The 23,306-nt window shown below is 37.0% G+C and overlaps 1 protein-coding gene across 9 annotated transcripts in view; it reads right to left on the bottom strand.

Moving 5' to 3' along the window:
* Positions 1 to 23,306, bottom strand: part of TAFA5 (TAFA chemokine like family member 5) — a 410,474-nt gene that overhangs the window by 56,280 nt on the left and 330,888 nt on the right. For 6 of the 9 annotated variants that reach the window (XR_007907397.1, XM_051805198.1, XM_051805197.1 and 3 more), the window contains one exon: positions 17,864 to 17,991. Coding sequence is in view for 5 of the 9 variants with exons in the window: in XM_051805198.1 (XP_051661158.1) it covers positions 17,864 to 17,991 (128 nt within the window). In the remaining 4 variants the exon portion in view is untranslated. Of the gene's footprint in view, positions 1 to 13,482; positions 13,603 to 17,863; positions 17,992 to 23,306 lie in introns of all 9 variants that reach the window. The other 3 variants (XR_007907396.1, XR_007907395.1, XR_007907398.1) reach the window with 1 other exon arrangement.

Below are 23,306 nucleotides of genomic sequence, written 5' to 3'. Positions count from 1 at the left end.
CTTCTTTCCTATTTTAATAAGCACTTTTACTAAGAAGATGGTAATGATGGATCCTTTATTATGAATTACTTTGAATTTTTTACATCCAAAAATGTTATCAGCAGTACAATCTCCATTGCTAACAGTCGACCACTCTGCACCACTAAGCAAGAGAAAGACAGCTTCACTTAGAGCAAATAAAGTAGCAAAAATACCTTTTCTTATGACAGGAACTATAGCTGCTGGACTTCTCATCTTGGTTATGTATTTCTCATACTTTCTGCATTCTTTGTGTTCATCCTAATTTGAGATTAGGATGATTCCATAGGACTCTAAAAGACAAATCATTCCTCCTAGAATGATAAAATTGCTCCTGTGATCAAGTCAAGTAATTCAGCTTGCTCGAGCTCTGGGGGAGGCAGAGCACTGGAAGAGCAGCAGCCCCTTAGATCACTGGGTCACTGTTATCCCTGTATGAAAACCTAACTCAAATGACCCAAGTGAATAGCCACCCACTGTAGATGAAAACACTCTGATTAACCCTTATGAGGGCTGTGCTATGTTCAGAAGACTCAGGAGTATTCACGAGATTTCTGATATTTAAGATGCAATTCGTGATAAAGCAGCAAGGGGAATCTACAGCAAGACCTTAACTGAAGCAACATTAGATGTCTGTCTGGGGCACCAATCATCTCATGTGAAACCTGCCTGAGAGCTGGCAGATGATACTGCAGGGTTTACAGCAGCAGCAAGACAATCTAAGATTTTGCAGGAAACTTTCACAAAAAACGTTTACAGAAAACTTTTAAAAGTTTACATATATAGTTGTATTAATGTCTTTTGTATTAATGTATTAATACTTCTTTCCCTTTCCAAATCCTTGGTTCACTTCCTACTCCTGTCAACTACACCTCTAGGGGTCAGGTGTAGAAAAATATATAATTTCATCGTGGCAATTGTAAGAGCTATGGAAAGATTTCTGGATTTAAGAGGCACAGTTGGACCAAAATATTCTATTGAAACATGTACTATCAACACTACAAAATCAGAAATAAGTCCTAATAATAATCTTTACTGTAGTTATCTTTTCTTTCATCTTTTTCTCTTTATTGTGTCCTAATGGAATACCATTTTTAAAGGATACTGTTCCAGAATTGATGGTACAAAAAGATAGTATCAGAGAATTAAGAAATACAACCTATTAGTTTCTTTGTGCACTGATATTATGCCCCTTAAGAATAACTCACTTGGAAATAACTTGTGAGCAATATTATCTCTATCTTATGGGTTTTTACAGAACTCAGTTTTATTTTTATGGTTGTTGTTCATTTACCGAAAAGGTTAAAGATTTTCTAAAGTGTTTCATTATTCATCAACAACAGACCTTTTCACATATTCTAGGAACATAAATATGCCCCCCCAAACACCTGCAATTTAATTACTGCCACTGTATACTAGCACTGAAAACCCTAGATTTTTCTTACATTATACAGTAGAGTTATTATAAGAGTGTAGCATGATGAAACATACACACTTAGTGCTGGTCAACAGAATATTACTGAACCAAGCTCAATAAATTCTGATTTTCTGTGTTTAGCAAGACTCAGAAAACACCATCACCATCAGCAAATAATGTAAGAGAATGGAATTTCATTTCTGCTCTCATGGAAAAGGAAAAAATTCACACTGCTGAGGAGGTCATGCAAAGTACATGATCACTTCTGCTTCACTTGCTGGTTTCTCTGGAAGCACTGTCCACACATAACAGCCAAGTCTTCTAGGACTGGATCACTGTATAGGTCAGACCCAGCTGTGAGGAGCAGAGGTTGGATAACCCTGAGCCTCACAGGTGCCCTCATGCACAGAAATATATAGTTATAGACAAAGATCTGTATTAACCTGGAGAAAAGAAGGCTCAGGGGAGACCTTATCATTCTGTGCAACTACCTGAAAGCAGATTGTAGCCACGTGGGGGTCAGTCTCTTTTTCCAAGTCATAGGATAAGAGGAAATGGCCTCAGGTTGCCACTGACGGGGCAGGGATGATGTGTGTGTTAGACTGAATACTAAGTAAAATTTCTTCACCAAAAATGTCAAGCACTGTAACGGGCTGCCTGGGGAAAATGCGGAGTTACCAGACTTGAAGGTATTTAAATGTGGCACTTGGGGATATGGTTTAGTGGTTGACTTGGCAGTATTAGGTAAATGGTTGGACTCAATGACCTTAAAGGTTTGTTCCAACCAAAATGATTCTATGAATGTATCATTGTTGTCATAATAATTGTTTACCCTTGCATTTATAAGTAGGCACAAAACTATCCCTGAAAAGTAAATCTCATCTTATGAGAAGCTTTATTTGGAAACATTCTCGTGTCTGAATATGAATTAGTGGACTATTGAAATAATGTACAGAGAATTCAATGCAATTTTATTAATGCAACATGCTGACAACTGAGAACTTGTACCAAGAATTCATACTTGATGCTGTAGTCAATACAGTACAGTATGTCTTCAGTCTTGATGATGCTAGCAAAAATTTCACAACCTGTACATGATTTGTGAGTACAGCTTGACTGGATCAAGGTCTCATTAAAAGCAAAACAAAACAAAACAAGCAAACAAGTTAAAATAAAAAGAAGAAGGAAAAAAACCCCATAAAAAATAGAAGGAATTACTGAATTATTTATAGAACTCTTGGGAGTTTTGTTATATCTTTCCAGTGCATCATTTTGTCAGCAAAGCTGTAACAACTTCAGCCTTAAAAAACATATGATATGTACAAAATCAATCAATAAAAATCAGTCTGAAAACATCAACAATAACATGTTAACCTTATTACTTAAGACTCCTAACCTGGTTTCTGATAGTGAGGTTTATTAGTCCCTTCTCAAACTATTAGCTTTTCAGTCTGTGAACCACAGAATCATAGACTGTTAAGGAATGGACCTTAAAGATCATCTTTGCCACCCCCCCCTTGCCATGGGCAGGGACACCTCCTATGAGACCAGGTTGCTTAAGGCCTTATCCAACCTGGCTTTGAACACTACCAGGGCTGGAGCATCCACAACCTCCCTGGGCAACCTGTTCCAGAGTCTAACCACTGTCATAGTAAAAAAGTTTTTCCTGAAATCTAACCTAAATTTCTCCTCTTTCAAGTTGTACCTATTACTCCTTGTCCTATCCCTACAGTTCCTGATGAAGAATCCCATTCCAGCTTCCCAATTGGCCCCTTCAGATACTGGAAGGTTGTTATGTCTCCACACAACCTTCTCTTCTCCAGGCTGAACAGCCACAATTTTCTCAGCCTGTCTTCATAGGGCAGGTGCTCCAGTCCTCTTGTCAACTTTGTGGCCCTTCTCTGGACTTGCCCCATGTCCTTCTTATGTTGGGGACATCAGAACTGTATGCAGCACTCCAGGTGGGGTCTCACAAGAGCAGAGCAGAGCAGGAGAATCACCTCCTTCAACCTGCTGGCCACACTCCTGATGCAGCCCAGCATTTCATTGGCTTTCTGGTCTGCAAGCTCACACTGCCGGCTCATGTCCAGCTCATGTTGAGTTTTTCCTCAACCATCACCCCTAAGTCTTTCTTCACAGGGCTGCTCTCAATTACATTGCTGCCCAACCTGTAGGTGTGCCTGGGATTGCCACGACCCAGGTGTAGGACCTTGCACTTCACTTTGTTGACCTTCATGAACTTGGCATTGGCCCACCTCTCAAGCCTGTCAAGGTACTCTGGATGACATCCCTTCCCTCCAACTGCACCCACAGCTTGGTGCCATCAGCAAATGAGCCCAGGGTGCCCTCGATCTCACTGTGTCACCAACAAAGATGTTGAACAGTATTGGCACCGGTACCGACCCCTGAGGGACACCACTTGTCACTGGTCTCCACGTGGGCAATGAGCCATTGACCACAACTGTCTGCATGCAGCCCTCCAGCCAGTCCTTTATCCACTGAGTGGTCCATCCATCAAATCCTTGTCTCTCCAATTTGGAGACAAGGATGTTGTGTGGGACAGTGACAAACGCTTTGCAGAAGTCCAGGTAGACAATGTCAGTTGCTCTGCCCCTGTCCACCAACGCTGTATCCCCATCATAGAAGGTCACCAAATTTTCAGGTATAATTTCCCCTTTGTAAAGTCATGTTGGCTGATCCCAATCACCTCTTTGTTTTCCATGTGCCTTAGCATAGTTTCCAGGAGAAACTGATCCATAATCTTGCCTGCAGAGACGTGAGACTGAACTGGTCTGCAGTTTCCCAGGTCTTTCACTTCACTTTTTTAAACACAGGAGTTATATTTCCCTTTTTCCAGTCATTGGGGACTTCCACACTTTATTGCCATATTTGACTGCCACAATTTTTCAAAAATGATGGACAGGGACTTAGCCATTACGTCTGCCAGCTCCCTCAGGACTCATGGATGAATGTCATCCGGTTCCTCCCATGTGCTTGTTCACATTCAGGTTCCTTAGATGGTCTCAGACCTGATCCTCTCCTACAGTGGGCTTGGAGTCTTCATTCTCTGAGTCCCTGTATTTGGCTTTCTTGACTTCGGTGGCATGGCTGGAGCACTTCCCATTGAAGACTGAGGCACAGAAGTTGTTGAGAAACTCAGCTTTCTGTTTGTCCAAGGTAGCCAGGTCTCCCGTTTCCTTCCAGAGAGGGTCAACACTATCCTTAGTCTTTATCTTGCTTGCAACATATTTATAGAAGCCCTTCCAATTATTCTTGATATCCCTAGCCTGCAAATGAGTGTGGCTTTGTGTCTTTTTTTTTTCTCTGTTTTATTCAGATTATTTGATTTTGGATAAGTTTTATAACACTGTAATGAAGATTTCCTTCAAAAGTCATATAAACCCTGCTGTGCAGACATTTTACTTTTTACAACCTACTTACAACACTCTTCTAAGCTATGGTGCCAAATTTTTATGCAATATTCGGTTTCATGGCAGAATTCTTTGTATGAATACAGACATTTATATGGCAGATGTTTTGTGTGTGTCTATTTTTTGTTTTCCTTTCAAAAATTGTGTTATGTCTATGCAAATTCCCTACACTTCAATAATTTTAAGAGCTGACAAATATGCTCAGTACTGTATCTTCCAATATGAATAACACTCAAATATAGACTGCTTTGTCAGCAACATCTGCAACACTTTGGGAGATGCTCCAAAATTTGTTTCATTTTAAAGTTCATTAATTTGACACATTAAAATATAAATACATTATAAAATCATGCATTTCTAGCTTTCATTAAAATGTTTATATTGCAGAGAATGTGATTTTATCAGTTCCCTTTATTTCTTTCAAGTCACCATTAAAAAAGACAACCATTCTTTTATTAACGTTAAGACTTTTACTGCAGATGTTGAATCAAAAACAAATAAAAGCTTGGCACAAAGAACACAGTAAGAGGACATTTTGGCCTAGTTCTATTTTGATGTTCCTAAATGAAAGCTAAAATATTACTTCTAGGGGATAGAATGGGAGTGGATTTCTGTATTACTAAGTATATATATTGCTCTCATTCAGATGACAACCCATCAGAACAGTGTGACTACTTCAGCAATGCAGGTAGAGACATTTTCACGCTCCCTTGAGCAGAACACCTGCATAGCATGCTACCAGAGAACTCTTGGTTTGACCAGCTAATGCAATTTTAAACATCTGCCAGTGGTCTCATATTTTTTACCATTTATTAAGACAGAAAAAGAGACTATTGATGAAACACAGCCATTTGAAAAAGTATTTATATTGTAATTAGAGGACCTACTATCATTATTATATAAACAAATTAATTCTTCATGTTATACAATTGATTTCAGTAGAGTTAGTTACATCAAGAATGAGAAGAAAGCAGCAGTTCATAAAGGAAAAACAAAGACGAAAGGCATGATATTTAATGTAACAAAGCCTACTGAAAATCAGATGATTCCCATATCTAAGAAGCACAAGTATGCACTTACTGAAATGAAGGCAAAAGCAATGCTGCTCTCCACGTCAAATTGTTTTCTGGAATGAGAGCCAGAGGGGATGATTTGCTTTAAAAACAAAGACATAAAACCTGACTATAAAGTAGGTATCAAACTTAAATGTTTGGAATCTTCCTCCCTCAAATGCATTTTGTATCACTGAACACACTTATGGCTGTGCTATACAGGCAAATCTGATCCTCTGGATTGCCTGCAATAGCCAAGATATCCACAGCCTCTGTTCAGATTCCCTAATGGCTCCAAACTCTTCTTTTTCCACAAAAAAGCACCTTACTAGGAAAATATTTCAGAAGTCAGCAAAAAATTCTGCAATGATCACTTGGCAAGTAACTTGAAAAGATAAGGCAATCCACCTAAAATCTTAGGTTAGGCGATGAACATTCTAAACCTTCCAAAACCAATCTTTTAATGTGCATGTCTTTTAGAATTTATATTTATTAGGTATTTCTGAAGTTAGGATGAAACTAAAAATTTTTATTGGCAATGCAAACTTAGAGGTGTGTATTCTGAGGAGATGGACATCTATCTTTCTAAACTAAGGCCTTTCTATTATTCTCCAGATTTAGGCAGACAAGAATATTAAGTTTGGTTATCTCACCAGGAGGAATTAGGAAAGACGTGTCTGTACCTCAACCAAGGATGATGACAACAGGGCCATGTATAGCTTGTATATCAGTCTAGTAGTTAGACTAATCACCTAGGATGCATCTAGACCTATTTATGGCAAGTGAGATTGAATCTCCAGTTCCTGCATTCCAGGAAAATGCCATGATTACAAGGAAAATATCTCAAATCAGAATATTTTTTCACTCCTCTTTCAAAAATTAAACCACTGAGCAGCAAATCTTGAAGTCCCGTGGAGAACTGACAAGATAATTTGCCCAAGCCCAGTAACTGACACTCATCAGGGAACCAAACAGAGGATACAGAGCACTCTCCATGAAACATATATGCATTTTTATATTGACATTGGATAAAAAACATTCTGAAGAGATTTAATTGTCTTTTGGAGATATTAACCTGTCTACAAAGCCACTAAGGACAGAAATTTCAATGTCCTGGTGGAGGTTCAGATATACCCACTCCTCTGACTGGATAGTACAGCTGGGCACATTTGCTCAGGTCCTTGCTCAGACACTTAGGGTGTGCCCAGCTGTGCATTCCATTCAAAATTTGCAATTCTTAGAAAGAAATTTCATCATATAATTTATGTCCTAGTCCAAGTCCCAGGTGTGTCAAATCTCATAGACAAGTGAAAACTCTCATAATTGGCTTGTACCTGATCTTTCTCATGCTAGATTTGTGTGTCAAACATACAGAGGATGTTACAGCAGGATGTTCACTCTCCATTCAAAGCATCACTGCACACCTCTCAGCTGCAGTAATCCCTATACCTTAGGTAGTACCATCACTAACTTAGACTGCTAAATGTACCTTCAGTTGTATGACTCATTTCAGATGAAAGGCAAGAATTTACCTCAGAAGTCTGCAAAATACTATCCTTCATTAAAATCTATCAGTGATTAGGCATAATAAACGTGACAAATCAACCTCACCCCATCTAGCCTTAAGTGTTTTTCAGATGGGTGACAAATCACCTACAAGGGCTATCGAGGGAGAAAGGATTCGGAAGGTTACCTCTACTGTTATAAGAATTAAGTATCAGTCCTCCCATAACCCTGACAACTTTTTCTTTCTGTTTACATATTTGACACTGCCACACCACAGATTGTATAACTATTTTGTGGCTAGAACAATTCTAAAATTGTTCTGTAAGGGAAAAATTGCTGCCAAAAGAGATTCTCAGGACATTAGGGAGAAAAAGGAAAAGAGGTAGGAATAAAAAGAAAAAGAACAAAAGAGAAAAGAATATTTTTAAAAAAGTAAATATAGAGAGGCTACCTTTAAAATCCCTGCTCCAGAGAAGCACAACATTCTCCACACTTTAGGATATGGACTTTCAAACATCTTATCCCTTTCATGAAGGGGTACACCAGTATATGTCATATGAGGGATGTATTTAATGCAATTGTCTTTACTTCAGAGGTAACTTTCAGAATTCTTTGGTAAGTGCAAATGGGGAAGAATAGCAGTACTGTCTGAAAAAAAAACTAACTAGGTATCCAGCAGCAGTTGTGATGGCACAAAAGGCATTGGAACTATGTAATAAAGGCAGACGGAACCCACAGATATTGGCCTAGAAAAATTTAAACTGCTCTGTGTCTCTGTATCCTTGTTATTCTAAGTTGATCTGCAGTATCACAATCAGAAGTTGATGTGGCTGAAAGACAACCTGGGAAAAAGTGGTGCCTGTTTGGCATCCCAGACATTTCCACAAGCATTAGGGTCTGACCAAAATAGAGGTCAGACATATACAGCCAGAATAGGTTGGGAGAATAGGTCTGGAGTAGTTTGGATTTAGATTGGTTTAGGCTACCATGAAGCTGCACTGTCAGTTGAAAGAAAAGGTCTTATTCTATATTTTGCTGACTGATTTTACTGTCCCACTCTTGCCTGGCTTTATTTGGATTAAGGAGTAGTCAGTTTTGTTCACTTCCAAACTCCTGTCTCTGCCATGTAATGAGATTGCTAAGGTCTAATGAAAAGCAGGAACAGCCCCAGCTTTGGGCTATCCCTTTCCCACGACTCTGTAAACTGAGTTGTCTTTCTGCATACCCCACCATGCTTATATGCAAGTGAACAAAAGGAGTAGCTGAGAACAAAGCCTCACAGGCAGGAGTTAACTAGATCAAAAAACTGGCAACCTCATCCTTTAGGTCTGCCACCAAGGTAAAGAAACTTATGTGCAGACATAATACTACTGAGTATTGCTATTCCAAATGGTTACTGAAAATATAGCAGGGAAACACTGGAAAACAGAAATGTCTGTTATGTGTCTACCTTTCACAGATTTTCAATAACACTTAAGAGCTTAACATCTTTTATCCTTTTGAAACCATTCTTAATAAAATAACATTAGACCTTTCTCAAGTCTGTCACTTCCTGGGCCACCTCGACCTAGATCAATACACTCCTGTTAAGTGTTATTATGCACTGTTCACAGGTCCTCCATCAGCATCTTGTTGAAATGACAGTTTTCAATGTGACATGCCTTTCTGAATTCATTTTCGAGTATGGTTTTAAGAAATAATGTGTCAAATGTATTATAAAAATCCCTGAACTATAACCTTTTTCATTTTCTTTATTCATTGCCTGTTTTGCTCAGTCCAAGAATTCTAGCTTGCTTTGCATGATTTAACAGAAATCTTTGGGGATATTCTTAAAAATGAAAATGTTCCAAAATGGATATACATGTGCAACAACTTCATCTTCTAACACTTGTGGCATGAACACTTTCATTGTGTTAAACTGGTGTGCAACAACTTTAGTATTTTTAAATTCTCGATGTTGATCCAACATACCAGCTCCCAGCCTTCATAATTTTACACTACATGCCCAGAAAATACACGATTTAATCTATATACTCAAGTTCTCTGTTGCCTTTTCCAGTTTTCTTCCCTGTTTGCATTTCATTTTTTTTGCATTTGCTTTTTTTTTTTCAAATCTACTTTTCTTCCACATTCACAATGTATCCTGCAGTACCCTTTAGTTCAACTACATGGCATACAGCATCTATTGAATCACTTCTTACAAACAGTGTGTTGTGCTACTTACAGTACAAAATTGCACAAGTTATCTTCATGTTTGTTTCCTCCGATAGACTCTTTCCAGTCACTTCTTAAATGAAAATTGATTTTCTCATATTCATGCAAGAAATCAGAACCTTCAGACAATATCAATCTATAATGAAACATATATGGTAGGAGTGGGCAGCACTGTATCAAATTGTCTGGTTTAGAAGATGAGGAATGAGATTTAGTTGCTTAACACAACTAATGAACTAGCATTTTCTGCATGTCACTCAGCTGCCGCCCCACAAAGGCACTGGTCTACAGGTTCTGTGTCACGTATCCTCACCCTATGATAGATGCCTTCAATACCCTTAAGTATCTGAATGCACTAAAATGATAAGTTGAAAAAACTAAATCGGATTTGGAATGTCTATCTGTTATGCTAAGAATTGTCAAACAAAAAAAGACCCAATATTACCACTACTAATATAAACTTGCTTATTTCTTAGGCCAGTTATGATGCTATTTCAGTATTTGGAAAGGTTTACCTAAATGTGAATGGTGATTAAAGTGCTAAGCAATAATACTGAAATCTATTATTAGCCTCTTCACACTTTGATGGGCCTGCTATTTTGCCATGCAGATAACTGAATCTGTGAACTATGTCCTGATACTTCAATTTTTAAAATGTAGGTTCTTTTCTTGGTTTTGAGGATATTGATGAGAATTTTACCCCATAAAACCCCATAATTTTTACTGGTATACTGGAAAATTATAGAATTTGGAAAGAATTTAAAATTCAACTTTTTTTTTTTTTTTAATTAAGATCAACTTAACAATTTAGTCATTCCTTACAATGCAGCTTTTAAAGTCTTGGATACACTTGAACGTTCTTAGATGTCCCTAAGTTATTGGGTAGGTTTGCACTATGACATAGTGGTAAATGAACTCACCAAGTTGCATATGTGGTTTTATTTACATTTCAGAATTCTACTTTCAAAGTATAGAAAAAAATAAAAACAACCTACCAATTTTTTGCTTGGCTTTTTTACTGAAACGAGAATTTGTTCCACAAAACCATGAAATAGATGATTGGAAACTTAATATTATTGCCTTGGGTAGAATCAGCTTTTGTTACTTACTGAAAGTGACAGTTCAGACCTCAAGACAGATCAGAATGTAGCTCATTTTACAATGAACTAACTGGTTTTAAATATAGATTAATCCATATCATAAAGAAAAACTATAGTTTCTAAGCATTAAACAGAAACCAGTTTTTCTCACTGAATCTGAAACTTCCCTGTCCTTAAGTAAGCATTGTAAGATTGGACTGAATGCTAGAAGCAAATTCCAAACATGAAATAAGAAAAAGGAATCCTGAAAGAAATTATATATCTGTAAAGCTTATCTATCTGAAAAGTGATTTTAATTATTTGCACAGGAATTGTAATATCTTTAAAATAGCCCATGCAGAAATAGGTATTCATATTTTCTGTAACTTTGTAAAGACAAATAAAAATGGAGATATTATAAGTTCCCATTATAACTGGAAAATACATGTTCTGAAAGTGAAGAAAAACTCCTATATCCCCTATTTTCTTCAAAGGAATCATTTGAGAAGGTAACAAATTATGATTTCAACTTACCCTGCCATTTTACTGTACATTATTCTTGGAATAAAATTGTGATCTTTTCAGGTAGTGTGAATCACTGAACATTAGTAGAGCCAGTATTCAGTATTCAGGACAGAGGAAGGCACCTTATATCTTTAAGGTAGTTCTTCAAGTATCTGACAACTCCTTTCAACATAAAGTCTACAAAAGTCGCAAAACCTTTGCTAGTATTTTGGCTTAGGACATGAAGATCAGTTATTTGAACAAAGAAGTGCATTTTGATAAGGATGATGAAAAATAGAATGTGCAGATTTCAATACATTCGTATGACAAAGAAGGGCACAGCTTACAAAATAGGAATAGCATGGTGCCTTCATGAGGGGTTTCAGCATCATGAGAATTTTATTTTAATTTAGTTTCCCCAGTGCATGAAGTCCCTAAAATATGGGGTCATGAAGACCATCCCACCACTCTGCTTGTAAGTTGTCTCAAGCTACTGTTTTTTTCTAACACAGGATTTCGAAACTTAACTTTTAACCTCTCTGAGACTTAAGACATCCAATTTCCATACTAACTTGCTTGGAAATTAATGGAAAGCAATTTAGTTTTAGTACTGCAATCATGACCCATTTGTAAATGATGATACCTTTTGTGAACAATGAGTAGTGGAAACTGTTCAAAGCCTAAAAATCTCTTGTAAGGCATGCAAATAAACAACAGGCTGAATTTAGGTCTTGGGGTACAGATCTATAGAGTGCACACTGAAGCACATGGCTGTGATATGGTAAGAACTGGCATTTTGTCTCGTAATCAAAGCTATTTCTGCTGAGAAGAACATCAAATTAATGACAAAATATTAGAAGGCTCAGCTAAACCACTGGACAATGACTAGGGCTGATCCTGTAGATATGCAGTTACACTAGAATGAGATGTTAATTATAAGTAACCTAGTTTTGGTAGTTCATATGTACAGTCATAAATAGAAATATCATGACTTCTTTGATCTTAACATATCTGCCAAAGACATTCTGCAGAAGGTGTTCATGTTCTACCCTTTCTCGACTTGGTACATATATGTATATATAAGAGGTAGAATACATAAACGTTTTAACATTTGAAAGGTATTTCAGGCTAGCTTCCAGTTATGTGGTATGGCCTTGGAAAATTTTATTCAAATATCAATTTCAGAACCACACTACTGAGACCTGAGTTAGTTTTAAAGGACTGTGTGATGCATGATGCTTAGTGAAGCAATAGTCTCAGAGCTCATGAAACTCTAACTGGCTGACAGTAGGAGTTAAGAATAGAGATGATTCTTAGTGACAATAAGAAATTAAGAGTAAGTATGTCTGAGGATGACCTGAAAGAGTTAATGATCCATTTCACCACATAAATGCATTTGTGAGAGCCCTTTCTGCTGCTGCTAAGATCTCTCGCAAGGCAGTGCAGGCATGCCATCACAAAAAGAGACACACAAAAAAAGAGAAGACATAGGCACTCACAATCATGCATGTTCATGGACTTTAAGCAAAGATGGTCCCATAGCTTAAATATAGCCAAAGATTCTGATTCCCCAACAGTTGGCCATGAATGATGGAAAATTCAGGATCATAATTGCCTGCTTGTTTTTAAAAGCCATTCTTTGGATTAGGATGAGGAGATACACCAGCCTCCTGAAAAGTAGCCTCTGTAGTCTTGGTCTGTATCTAGTGTTCCTGTTACAGTTAGGACAGTGAAGGAACTTAGTAGATGAACTGCTGACAAGTGGATTTATTGTATCTGTTTCATGAATTGACCACTTCTAACAAAGGGGAAGAGGGAAACTTAATTTGGCATGGCATGCATGCATTATTCCACTACTCTATTTTGGTGCTGCCTGAAAGCTTATTTTGGTAGGTATTGTATCCCAGAAGGACACAGGACTAGAACTGGCGGGATATCAAAATACTTGCAAAATCAGCTTAATCAAACAAAATCAGCTGACCTGTGGAGATGTGAAATGCACATTTAGAAACACTCAGAGCTGAAATGCAGGTGAGGCTAAGTACAGGAATGCCAGAGTTATGTGGATACCTAACAACAACATGAATATCACCAATAAGGACATTTATAAATAACAGTGGCTTTTTTTAAAGTTACTCTGAATTTCAAAACCTCTAAAATGTTAAGTCAGGACTCCCAAATTCACTAAAGTATGGAACTAAGAATTGTTAATCTAATTTTTAATGCTGGGGAAACTGAGGCAGAGAGGTTCAGTGACTTACCCAAGGCCACAGAGGGAGTCACTGTCAGAGCCGGGATTAGAGCTCAGGAGTTTCTGGCTCCCAGTCCCAAGCTCAGACCAGTAGACCATGGCCTCAGGACATTTCCAGCTGGTCTTCAGTCTAAAAAAAAGTAAATTCTCAAGTATGTTACAAATATGTAACATATATATGTATATATTTATCTTTTTACCTTGAATGTAATGTTATGAATGAGAACACATTGCTCATAAGTCAGTGATGAGAAGCAAACCAGTATATTTTATCTATTTTATCATACATATGTGTACGATAAAGCTTTGCAGAAAAATCTTGATTTAAATTGCAGCCAATACAAATAGGTATTGTATTTTTCAGGGTAAGGAACAAATTTCCTTTCCAACCCAGTCAGCATGTCATTTATATTAATGGTAGGGAATGCTAAGTTGCTCTGTGTATAAGTAAACTCTATTAAGAAAGTCAGGTCCCTTGGTGAAGCCAGATCCTTAGTAAATTTTACCAGCTAAGCACTGAGCTCCATGTCAGAGTAATTACACCTTTTATCCACCGTGAGCTCTCTCTTAGCTTCTCCACATTCCTTAATTTCCCACTTCAGCTAATTTAGCAGTAAAATCACAAAGGTTTAAAAGGTTAGCTACCGAGAAACTGGCGCATGAATGTTCTGTTAAGCTCCATGCATTGAAATCACATTATGTAGACGAAGGAATTAATTAAGTAACAATTAGGTAGTGATGGATCATTGGCAACATATACACACTTTGGTGCTAAAAATTAATCTCCCCTGTAAAACCAATACATTGTGTATCTTCTCATCTATACACTAGGAAGTTTTATACTTGAAATATAAAATAGACAGGCCTTTCAGTAACATCTTTTAAAAAAAGGTATACCTCCTGGCACTACTTTAAAAAATCATATAGCGTAATTTTTGATAAATAATTGGAAGAGTAATAAGGATAGCAAAGGGAGAACAAATTTTAAGGCAGGAAATTTTAAAGTGACTGTAAGAACATTTGTCATATGAAAGTACTTATATGTTGAAATAGCTAACAATTGTGTAGTATTCTTTTGCTATCTTCTTTTACAAGTTCCCATATTGTTTCCATGTATTGACAGTCATCCTCTTAATACATAGATTGGCAGTTAGCCCAGTCAATCCTCAATTCTAAAAGCCTCTTAGCAGATGAAAAATCTTTGGTTCATTCACACCTTGTAGAAAGAACAACAGGGCAGAAGTGACATCCAGATCCATTTAGAATATACTTTGAGTCTGATTTTCCTTTGCCTTGCACCTTGTGTAGTCTTTTATGGTTGTGCAAAGAGAGCACAAGATGGATATAAAACACTGCTACCCATGTGAGGACAGAATTCTGATTTGGTTGCATTATTTCCAGAAGTGATCACAAAAAGTGCTAGGCAGCTGAAAAATCTGGTTCTGCATAGAAAGTGTAAACAATTTTGACACAAAATATAAAGTAACAGCAGCCCTTTCTAAACAATTTACAGAAATTGTGCTTTTGCTCTGCAGCAATGGGTAATTTTCATTTGTTGTTTGCTTGGAATTTTCATGGAAAAAATACTAAATGTTAAACTCATCTACAGAAAAGGATACCTATTTCTTCCTTTTTTTGTTAGAAATTTATTTAACTATGAGTCCTAAAGTATATTCTCACATAAAAGGAAACTCATGTCCTACATAAGATCTCTACTTGTCCTACCTTTCTACGTGCTGCTTTTAAGCTCAGTACTTAAAAGGCTGCACTTCTACACAACCTCCTGGAATCAATGCAAAAGCTGGTATTATCACAACAGCTGGTCTCAGTTCATCCAAGTTCAGTACTATTCTGGTTTTAGTAGGGGTGGCAAATTATTGTTTCAGCATTTACCAAACAGTGATATCTCTGCTATATGATCTACTACCAGTATGATAACACAAGACCAACTACCAAAAATATCTCTAAGATGTAAGCTGTATCATCAGGAAAGGCCTGCAAATATAAAATTAACATATGTGTGTAAATAAAATTTAGTTAAAAATCTAAGGACTTAACCTGGCTATTGCTGGAGATGTGGTCAAGAATTATTTCTACTTAATAACAATGTAAAGTAACTAATTCAATATGTCTGGGCATTTATTTCCCCATACTACCTGGTGGTTAATTTAATTTTCTTGCCCTTCCCAGCACACTTAAATACTATGCTAGGCCTGGTAACTCATGTATGTTGATTAGGAGTTGAAATAGAAATTATTTGACTGCATTAGCAGCTGTTGGTCTGAGAGAATTGCTACAGTAAATAGTGTCTCATGGTTTTGGTTAGAAATTTTTTTCTCTTTTAATCACAGTCATGCATTTGATGGAGTCATCCCAAGACATAGTTTCCAAATCTACTACTGTTGTCCAAAACTTACCCTTCAACCAAGAGGCTAAAGAACCTATTTTTTTTTTTTTAATTCGTAATGTGTTATTAATACTGTATTATAGACTAGAGTTTCTTGTGGGTTTTTGTTCTTTTTTTTTCTCTCTCCCCCTTCTGCATTCAGTGCTTCTATAAGTATTCTGAGTTGCTAGTCTGGCTTGACTGAAAAGTACTGTGTGTTTGTTGTGTGTCTGCATGTGTGATACCAACTGTTGAAAACTGCTTGATGTTAGATAAGGGCTTATGCTCAGAGCTGTTCTACAGTTGGCTCTCTGGCAGAATCTCTCCTCACCAATGACAATGATGTATCTGTGTGGGGAGTCTGTTTTATAATACTACACTTGCCATGGCCTTAATTTTACCAATGGGGCACGATTATGATTTCATTTACATTAATCAAATTCATGAGTCATTCTATTCATGTCAATAGCATTAAAGAGCTATACACACAAGTACAAGTTCAGAATCAGGCTTCTGGTGTTTAATCTGAAAGCATATCTGAATCACTTCATTAAAGACAGAAACTGAAGGATAGATCCTGTGCTTACTTTGCATTACTCAGTCATGCCATTAGCATAAAACATCAAATAAAGAACTAAAATGATGGCTGGCAACGTGTCACAGCACATGGGTTTTCCGTTTACCTCAGATACAGAAAAAAACCCCTAAATTAACAAGATTTAAGACTATATTCCAAGTATGACAAAGCTACCATATTAGATCTCCTTGCCCTTGAAAGCTGGCATTCATGTTAAAAAAGCAATTTCCTTCCATTGTTTTTTATGTCACTTTTACATTACTTGAATGCAAAAGATTTAAAGGCAAACCATATCTAAGTAAGGCCTCAGAGACTGAGTTAAGTTTTATAGTCCTGTCCATAATGAATAATATATCTGGTAAATATAGAAGAATCAAAACAGAGACAATTCATAAAATTTGTTTTGTATCTCATAAAGCACAATCAAATCTTCCTTCTTTTTAAAAAGGGAAAATTACATTAATTTTCCAAAATACATGCATTCTAAAACAATAAAAGGTTTTATACTGCTATCTGTCTCCTGCTCAGACAGAGAAATTGTGCAGGGGATGATGGGTCTTAATTTAGTCCTCACTGATAAGTACTTTTAAGACTAAATATTCTTGAAATTGCACTTATTTAAATTACACTCAAGTTCCCTGTAAACCTAAAAAAAGATTATAAGGAGGGGAAATAATTTCAAGAGATCTAGCAAGCTATCAGAAAATTGCTCTATTATATCTCTTCAGATTTTTTCCATTTTTTAAGTCAAAGAACTACTGGCATTTGAGATCATTTTCTAGAAATCTGTTTGATATATTACAGGTCATAGAAACTATTACTGTCATATATACTTTCAGCTTCACTAAAAGCACATGCCCCAAGACACCCAATCAGAGAACTGAGGGGTTTATCAACAAACCAGGACTAAAAGAAAACTGGAAGAAGGGATCTTTTGCTATGTTTTCTGTAGGTCTCACTGAAAACTAAAGATCTGTGCAATTTGCTTTTCCAGTATAGTGGGAATAGCAAAAATATGTTCTCCGGAACTCCCAGTGAAAGCTTTCTTTTTGCCTTGCTAGACCATTGTTCAGTTTTACATCCTCCAGTACCTCAGCATAAGAAAATTCATGTACAAGGAAGCAATAGGATACTGTCTTCAGGCTGGATACAAATGCTAGCTGGTGCCTTTTAAGAAAACCTTGATATGATTTCCACTCTTAGTAACCATTGGAATGACACAATTTCCCTTGTTATTCTTTCCAATCTTATCCTTTGTGATAACTTTGCTTTGTATTTCAGCATGCACACTTGGGGACACAGATTAATTATAAGGCAACAAGTTTTACATAACTGTGCTGAAAAACAATTAAAGTCTCATTTTTTGTTTTTCAATAAACTAAAGTGAATGGAAAAATTAAAGAAGTATAGAATCAAGAAGTGACCTACCGTGGTTGTCTTTATCCGTCCTCCTGGTTGCGTACAGGTCCAGCCTGATTTATTGATTAGCAAATCACAGCCTTCTCCTTCTAAACATGGAAGCATTTCACACCACTGTTTTGTTTTGATAATTCGTGCTACGGAACAGAAAAGGAAGAAGAAAAAACAAAACCAAAAACAATTGGCAGGAGAATTCATATTTCACTTATCTCTAAACACTTTCTCATTTGAGTTGTCTATTTTCATCATCTGATAATTCAGCAATAGGTTATCATGTAGACAGCTCTAGGCAATTTACAAACTTATTTACAACACCTGCTGTGCCAACAAATTTCATTTCAAACTTAAAAGCCAGCAATAAAACAAAAGACAGCTCTATTACTAAACAAAAGAACGTAGAAACTAGCTATTTTTCTTATTTCATGCTCCTTCCAATCAAGGAAACATTGCTGGAAGGGCTAACAATTGAAGCCTTACTGTCCTAAGTAATCATTATGGTAGCCTAAAAGTGACCCACAACCAGGATCCATTGTGTTAGACTCTCCTTAAACCTGAACAGACACTCCTTATTCTGATGTGCTCACAGTGTAAATAGACATGGTACATACAGTGTAAAGAGAAAAGCTATAATAAACAGTTAGAGAGGTCAACATAATCACAGCAGTTGTGAAACTCCATGATACTAGCAATGGTAGGGGTATAGTTAGGGGCAGAAACTAGGAACATAAGGCAGAGAGGTGTTGAAGGAAGCAAAGGTTGAGAAATCATGGACAAGGCAATAATAAGCAGAGGGACAAGACAGGTGTAAACACCCTACTACAAGGGAAAAGAAGTCTAGTTAGGAAGGTCCTTAATTGAAAGATGGTGTGATATGTGTTTTATGTGTCCTCTTAATGCTTGTGTCTCTGGCAAGCTGGATCTGCAAAATTTCCTCAAAAGTCACACACAGCAAGTAGTCTGAAACAACAGAGCTCTAGCTGCAATAAAGCAGCTATAGAGCAGCAAAAGTATCTATAGTAGCTTAAGTAGCAAAGGAGTTATAGGGAGAAATTTTTCTTCAAGGCAGGGAGAAAAGGAGCTTTAATATTTGTAGATTTCCTTCTGGACTATAATATTACTTCTTTTGAGTTTATCTGTGTAGTACTACTTCTTTTGAGTTCACCTTTGTAGTATCTGAGTTCCCTCTCATAGAATAGTAAACAATATTAGTAACATCTAGTATTTTGTTATTCTTTCACTCTCCCCCGGCAGACAAAATTGTAGACTGAGGTGTTTGGGATGTTTTTCATAAAATACCTATACAGCGATACACGCCCTTGCAGAGTGCCATATACTCATGCTAAACAAGGTAAAGTCCACTAAACTAACTTTTGCTCAGACTGTAAGGCTCACAATATGTATATCTTCAGTTCCTTCAGAGATCATCTCATCAATCCTTGGCTGGACTACAAGAAAGCTTCGCCACTTCAATTTGTATATAAGTGTCCTAGGACTCAAGGCCAGACCTTGTTCCACATACAGAGACGCAGACCATGCCTCCCTCTGTGTTGATGTGGGACACTAATACACACAAAATGCCTTCAATAGTCATAAGTCCACCAAAAAGAGGACTACAGGAGAAAGACTTGGCAAGATAAGGGTATAAGAAGCTTGTACTGCACCAAATTAACCTGGGGTCCAAGGAGATTAAAATGCATTTCTATCCCAGTGGGAGCTGCAGCTTTATGCTCACCCAAATGTGTGATTCAGCCTGAATTTCTCTGTTTGGAATTACTAAGAATACAATTCCCAATGCCACTGGATCATGGCAAGAAATAGAAGTGCAAAATAAAGTCTTTTAATAGAATCCTTTCCAATATTTTAACATGAAACAACCTGTGTCCTCAGTTCTGGTACAATTGTAGGTAAGGTCTAGCAATATAACAAACACTGATTTCTTTCAGTGGAAGCTCAACTTGAAATTCATATTAAGATTTTCATCATAAAAAACACTTCAGGTCCAAAACATCTACATAGGAATTTGTACTGTTCATTAGGCAATATATATCTCACTGGTAGAATGACTCCGAAATAATTTTCACAACTACAATTTCTTGAAGCGAATCCACTAAGTTTTTATAGCACATAATACACAGAAATCTGGATTGTGCTTGGGCTCCATAGGTACTGCTCTACTGATAACTGGATATCAGTCTTTGAGACTAACATCTCTGTAACAGATAATAGCCTCATCCTTTCTCAGCGAAGGCATTCATTCAGTTGCAGGCTTAACAGAAAAAGCTCAGTAAAACATTAATTCAAACCTCACCCATTTGCATGCATATCTTTCGCAGTTCACATATCGAAATGGCTATTTCTATCAATGTTTCAAGAATATGAAGGATCATTGAAAGAGTACTAGATTGCCTCTACTATCTCAGCTGGGAGGTTTTTCTGGAAACATAATTTGAATTAATCCTCAAAAAAAAAAAGTATCTCCTCTGTGAATTACTCTCAGTGTTTGCTTGCTTGCTATCTCAGAATGCAGCTACCAGTATTATCACAAATACATGGAGTCCTTGCTCTGGGTATTGGCTATATCTGCACAAATTTAGGACACACCAAGAATATTTTACAGAACATAAAGTCTTCAACATTTCTGTGTTAAGTACACAGACCAGCTCATGCATTTAGGCCTGGAGAATCAGATCAACTGCTTTTGCAGGGAAAAGCTACTCAGTTCATATGGTTTAAAAGAAAAGTAGTATCAAAATGGTTTATTAATCTATTAATGACACATAGCCAGCAGTAGTGTGGATCAATACCAGTAACAGAAAAATGTAAACCATAGTACTAAACATTAAATGTTCATTAACACTTGAAAATTCCCGAATACACCCTCAGGAGTAATCCCAAACATCTGTAGCATCCCTGTGTCCCCTCAGTTCCCCACACTCATCTCCCCACCCTGCTTCCCCCTGGGGTCTCTTCCCCATTACAGGCTCTCACTTTCCTTTAATTTTGCTTCCCCACCTGCCTGTCACTTTGCTTCAGGAGCCTCACCAACACACAGTTTCTCTCACACCATGGCAAAAGGGAGGTTCTGTTCCTGTCTGCAAAACTACATCTATTTTTGCATTTTCACTTTTCGGTTTGCCCATTATATCAGAGTGAAGCTAAACTGTAATGTAGGGAGGGAGCAAAGTGTACAATGATTTCTATCAGCATAGTATCAAAGAATTTTCATCAGTAATTGAAACTGAGTTACACTAGTCAAAGCAAAGGAATACGGTGTATTTCCTGAGGCACTGTAGTTGCTTTTTTACTGTGTATATTCACTAGGGGTGAAATTCAGCCCTCTGCAGACAAGAGAGCAAAAAGCCTATCAGATTCTTCAAATCCACTCCGAGCTCCATTATAAAGAATTAAGTGGCACTTAAATGATACATAGGCTTTGTGCAGACCTTCTGCAAAGAACTGAATTTCAGCTTAAGAATCTGTGCTGACACTACTCTGCATCTCCTAAGAAGGGCTGTGCCCCTTCACTTATACTGAAGTTAATAGGAACTGACAGTGCTCAGCATATGGTAGAATTGCTTTCCCAGGTAATGCCATTTGAACTGGAGAACAAATAGAGTCTACCCAAGGGTTTTTCAGACAGTTTTGAGGTGTTGGAGGCAAGAAGAGGTTGTATCAACATAATGTCAAGCTATTCACCAAAGTGATCTTAGCTGTTTCGTAAGACAGAGCAATTTGCAATGGATTTCCAGTTGTTAGTAAAAAAAGTCTCCATTCATGATCAGTATGGTCCAATTCAAGACTGTTCAACTGAGTAGTGCTTCAGAACACCACAAATTGCTTTCTGCTAAATACTGCAACTAGGTAAGTTTTGTCACTAAGCTTCTCATCTGTCAACATTATATACATATTTTCTATAGAAAATCAGCTTTACTTCTATACTTCCTTTTCCCACATTCACTCTACACTCAGGGAACTATCAATTGCATCTCTAGTCAATCTTTTAGCTGAAAATCATCACCTTTTTATGATAGCAAAAAACCGAGATAAATCTTGTTCAGCAGCAGTAAATGCAAAAGCTTACAGCCATCTAAAATCTGGTAGACTAAAACACTCAGATTGTTACAATTCATTGTATTTTTTTATTTTTTTAATGCTGCAAAATGAACTTGGAAATAAAATAAAAAGGTACTTTTTTTTGTAACTGAATATGTATATTGATTAAAACAGCATTTGGATACAGAGACTTATGACTTCAGAATACATCATGCTGCTATGCATAAAAGGTAGTGTGCAAAGTGAATATTTAAAAATTATAAGCAAAACCATGGTGCACGAGTCTAACTAAAGTAAAGAAAAAAACAACCAACCAACCAACAAAAAAAAAAGACCCAAAAGACAGCTTAGTTGATGTTTATCAGTCAATTCCCAATGCCTGAAGTAGTAAATAGAAGACTCATTGTAGTAGGGAGTACAGAAAATTTCCCCCAAGCAGAATATACCATTTTGAAACATACTCCTTAAATGAGAGTTGTACTTCTTACAGACTGATGTTCTCCTTCACATTATTTTTTTTTCAATGATAATTTGTAGCACTTCATGCAGGATGTAACGTATGCATTGGAGAAAATATTTCCTTTTTGACCTTCATATATTATTTCACTGTTGTTGTCCTTGACCTTTGAAGAAAGGTGATTGGCATAGCTGATTCCCAAGGTTCAGAAATGCCCTAGGATTAATCACTTTAGAAGGTCACACAGGAATTTGTTGCAGAACTGGAAACAAAACCTCTAAATTCTTAGTGGTCACTAGACTGGAGACCGTTCTGTGCCAACTTTTCCTTCAGAGAGAGTGTACATTGCAGTCATGAACTGTCCTTAGAGCAGCAATTTGACTGTAATAGTGTATAAGCCCCAAATGTCAATCTGTTTTACTATACAACAAGGAAACATTACAAACCTTGGATAACTTTTACACCAGTCATTCTGCTTCACTTAAAAAAATGGAGGCAGTGCTAATTCACAAAGAGTTAGTTTGTCTCAATTATTTATAGAGCATCTAGACTGAAGACTATTCAGTTCTAAGAACAGCAATATAGCAATGTCTAGACACCCATTTTATCATGTAGCTCTTGCTGTCAAGATTGGGAGGGATGCTTGAGCTGAGGCTGAGAAATATATGGGAAAAAGTCATCTCCTGTGGTCTACAGGAAAGCTACAAATTGAGACTAGGTGACTAGATCAAGAGTCAAAGACTGATTGACAGGGCAGAGGTTTTTCCTGCAGCTCATCCCAGTCATGGTTCCACTGAGGGATAAATCTTATTGCAACCCCGGGGTTGAGAAAACATCTTCAATGTTCACCTATATCCCAGAAAAGAATGAAAATCTGGGTTTATCAGAAATGGTGCTGATTGTACCATGCACAATATATATTTAAGAGGCGCAGGATAATAT

The sequence above is a fragment of the Manacus candei genome, unplaced genomic scaffold (genome assembly GCF_025592945.1).
Source record: "Manacus candei isolate 608988 ecotype Guabito, Panama unplaced genomic scaffold, ASM2559294v1 h1tg000063l, whole genome shotgun sequence".
Taxonomy (NCBI): domain Eukaryota; kingdom Metazoa; phylum Chordata; class Aves; order Passeriformes; family Pipridae; genus Manacus; species Manacus candei.
The sequence above is the reverse complement of the archived record's forward strand: the minus strand, read 5'-3'. Positions and strand labels throughout refer to the sequence as shown.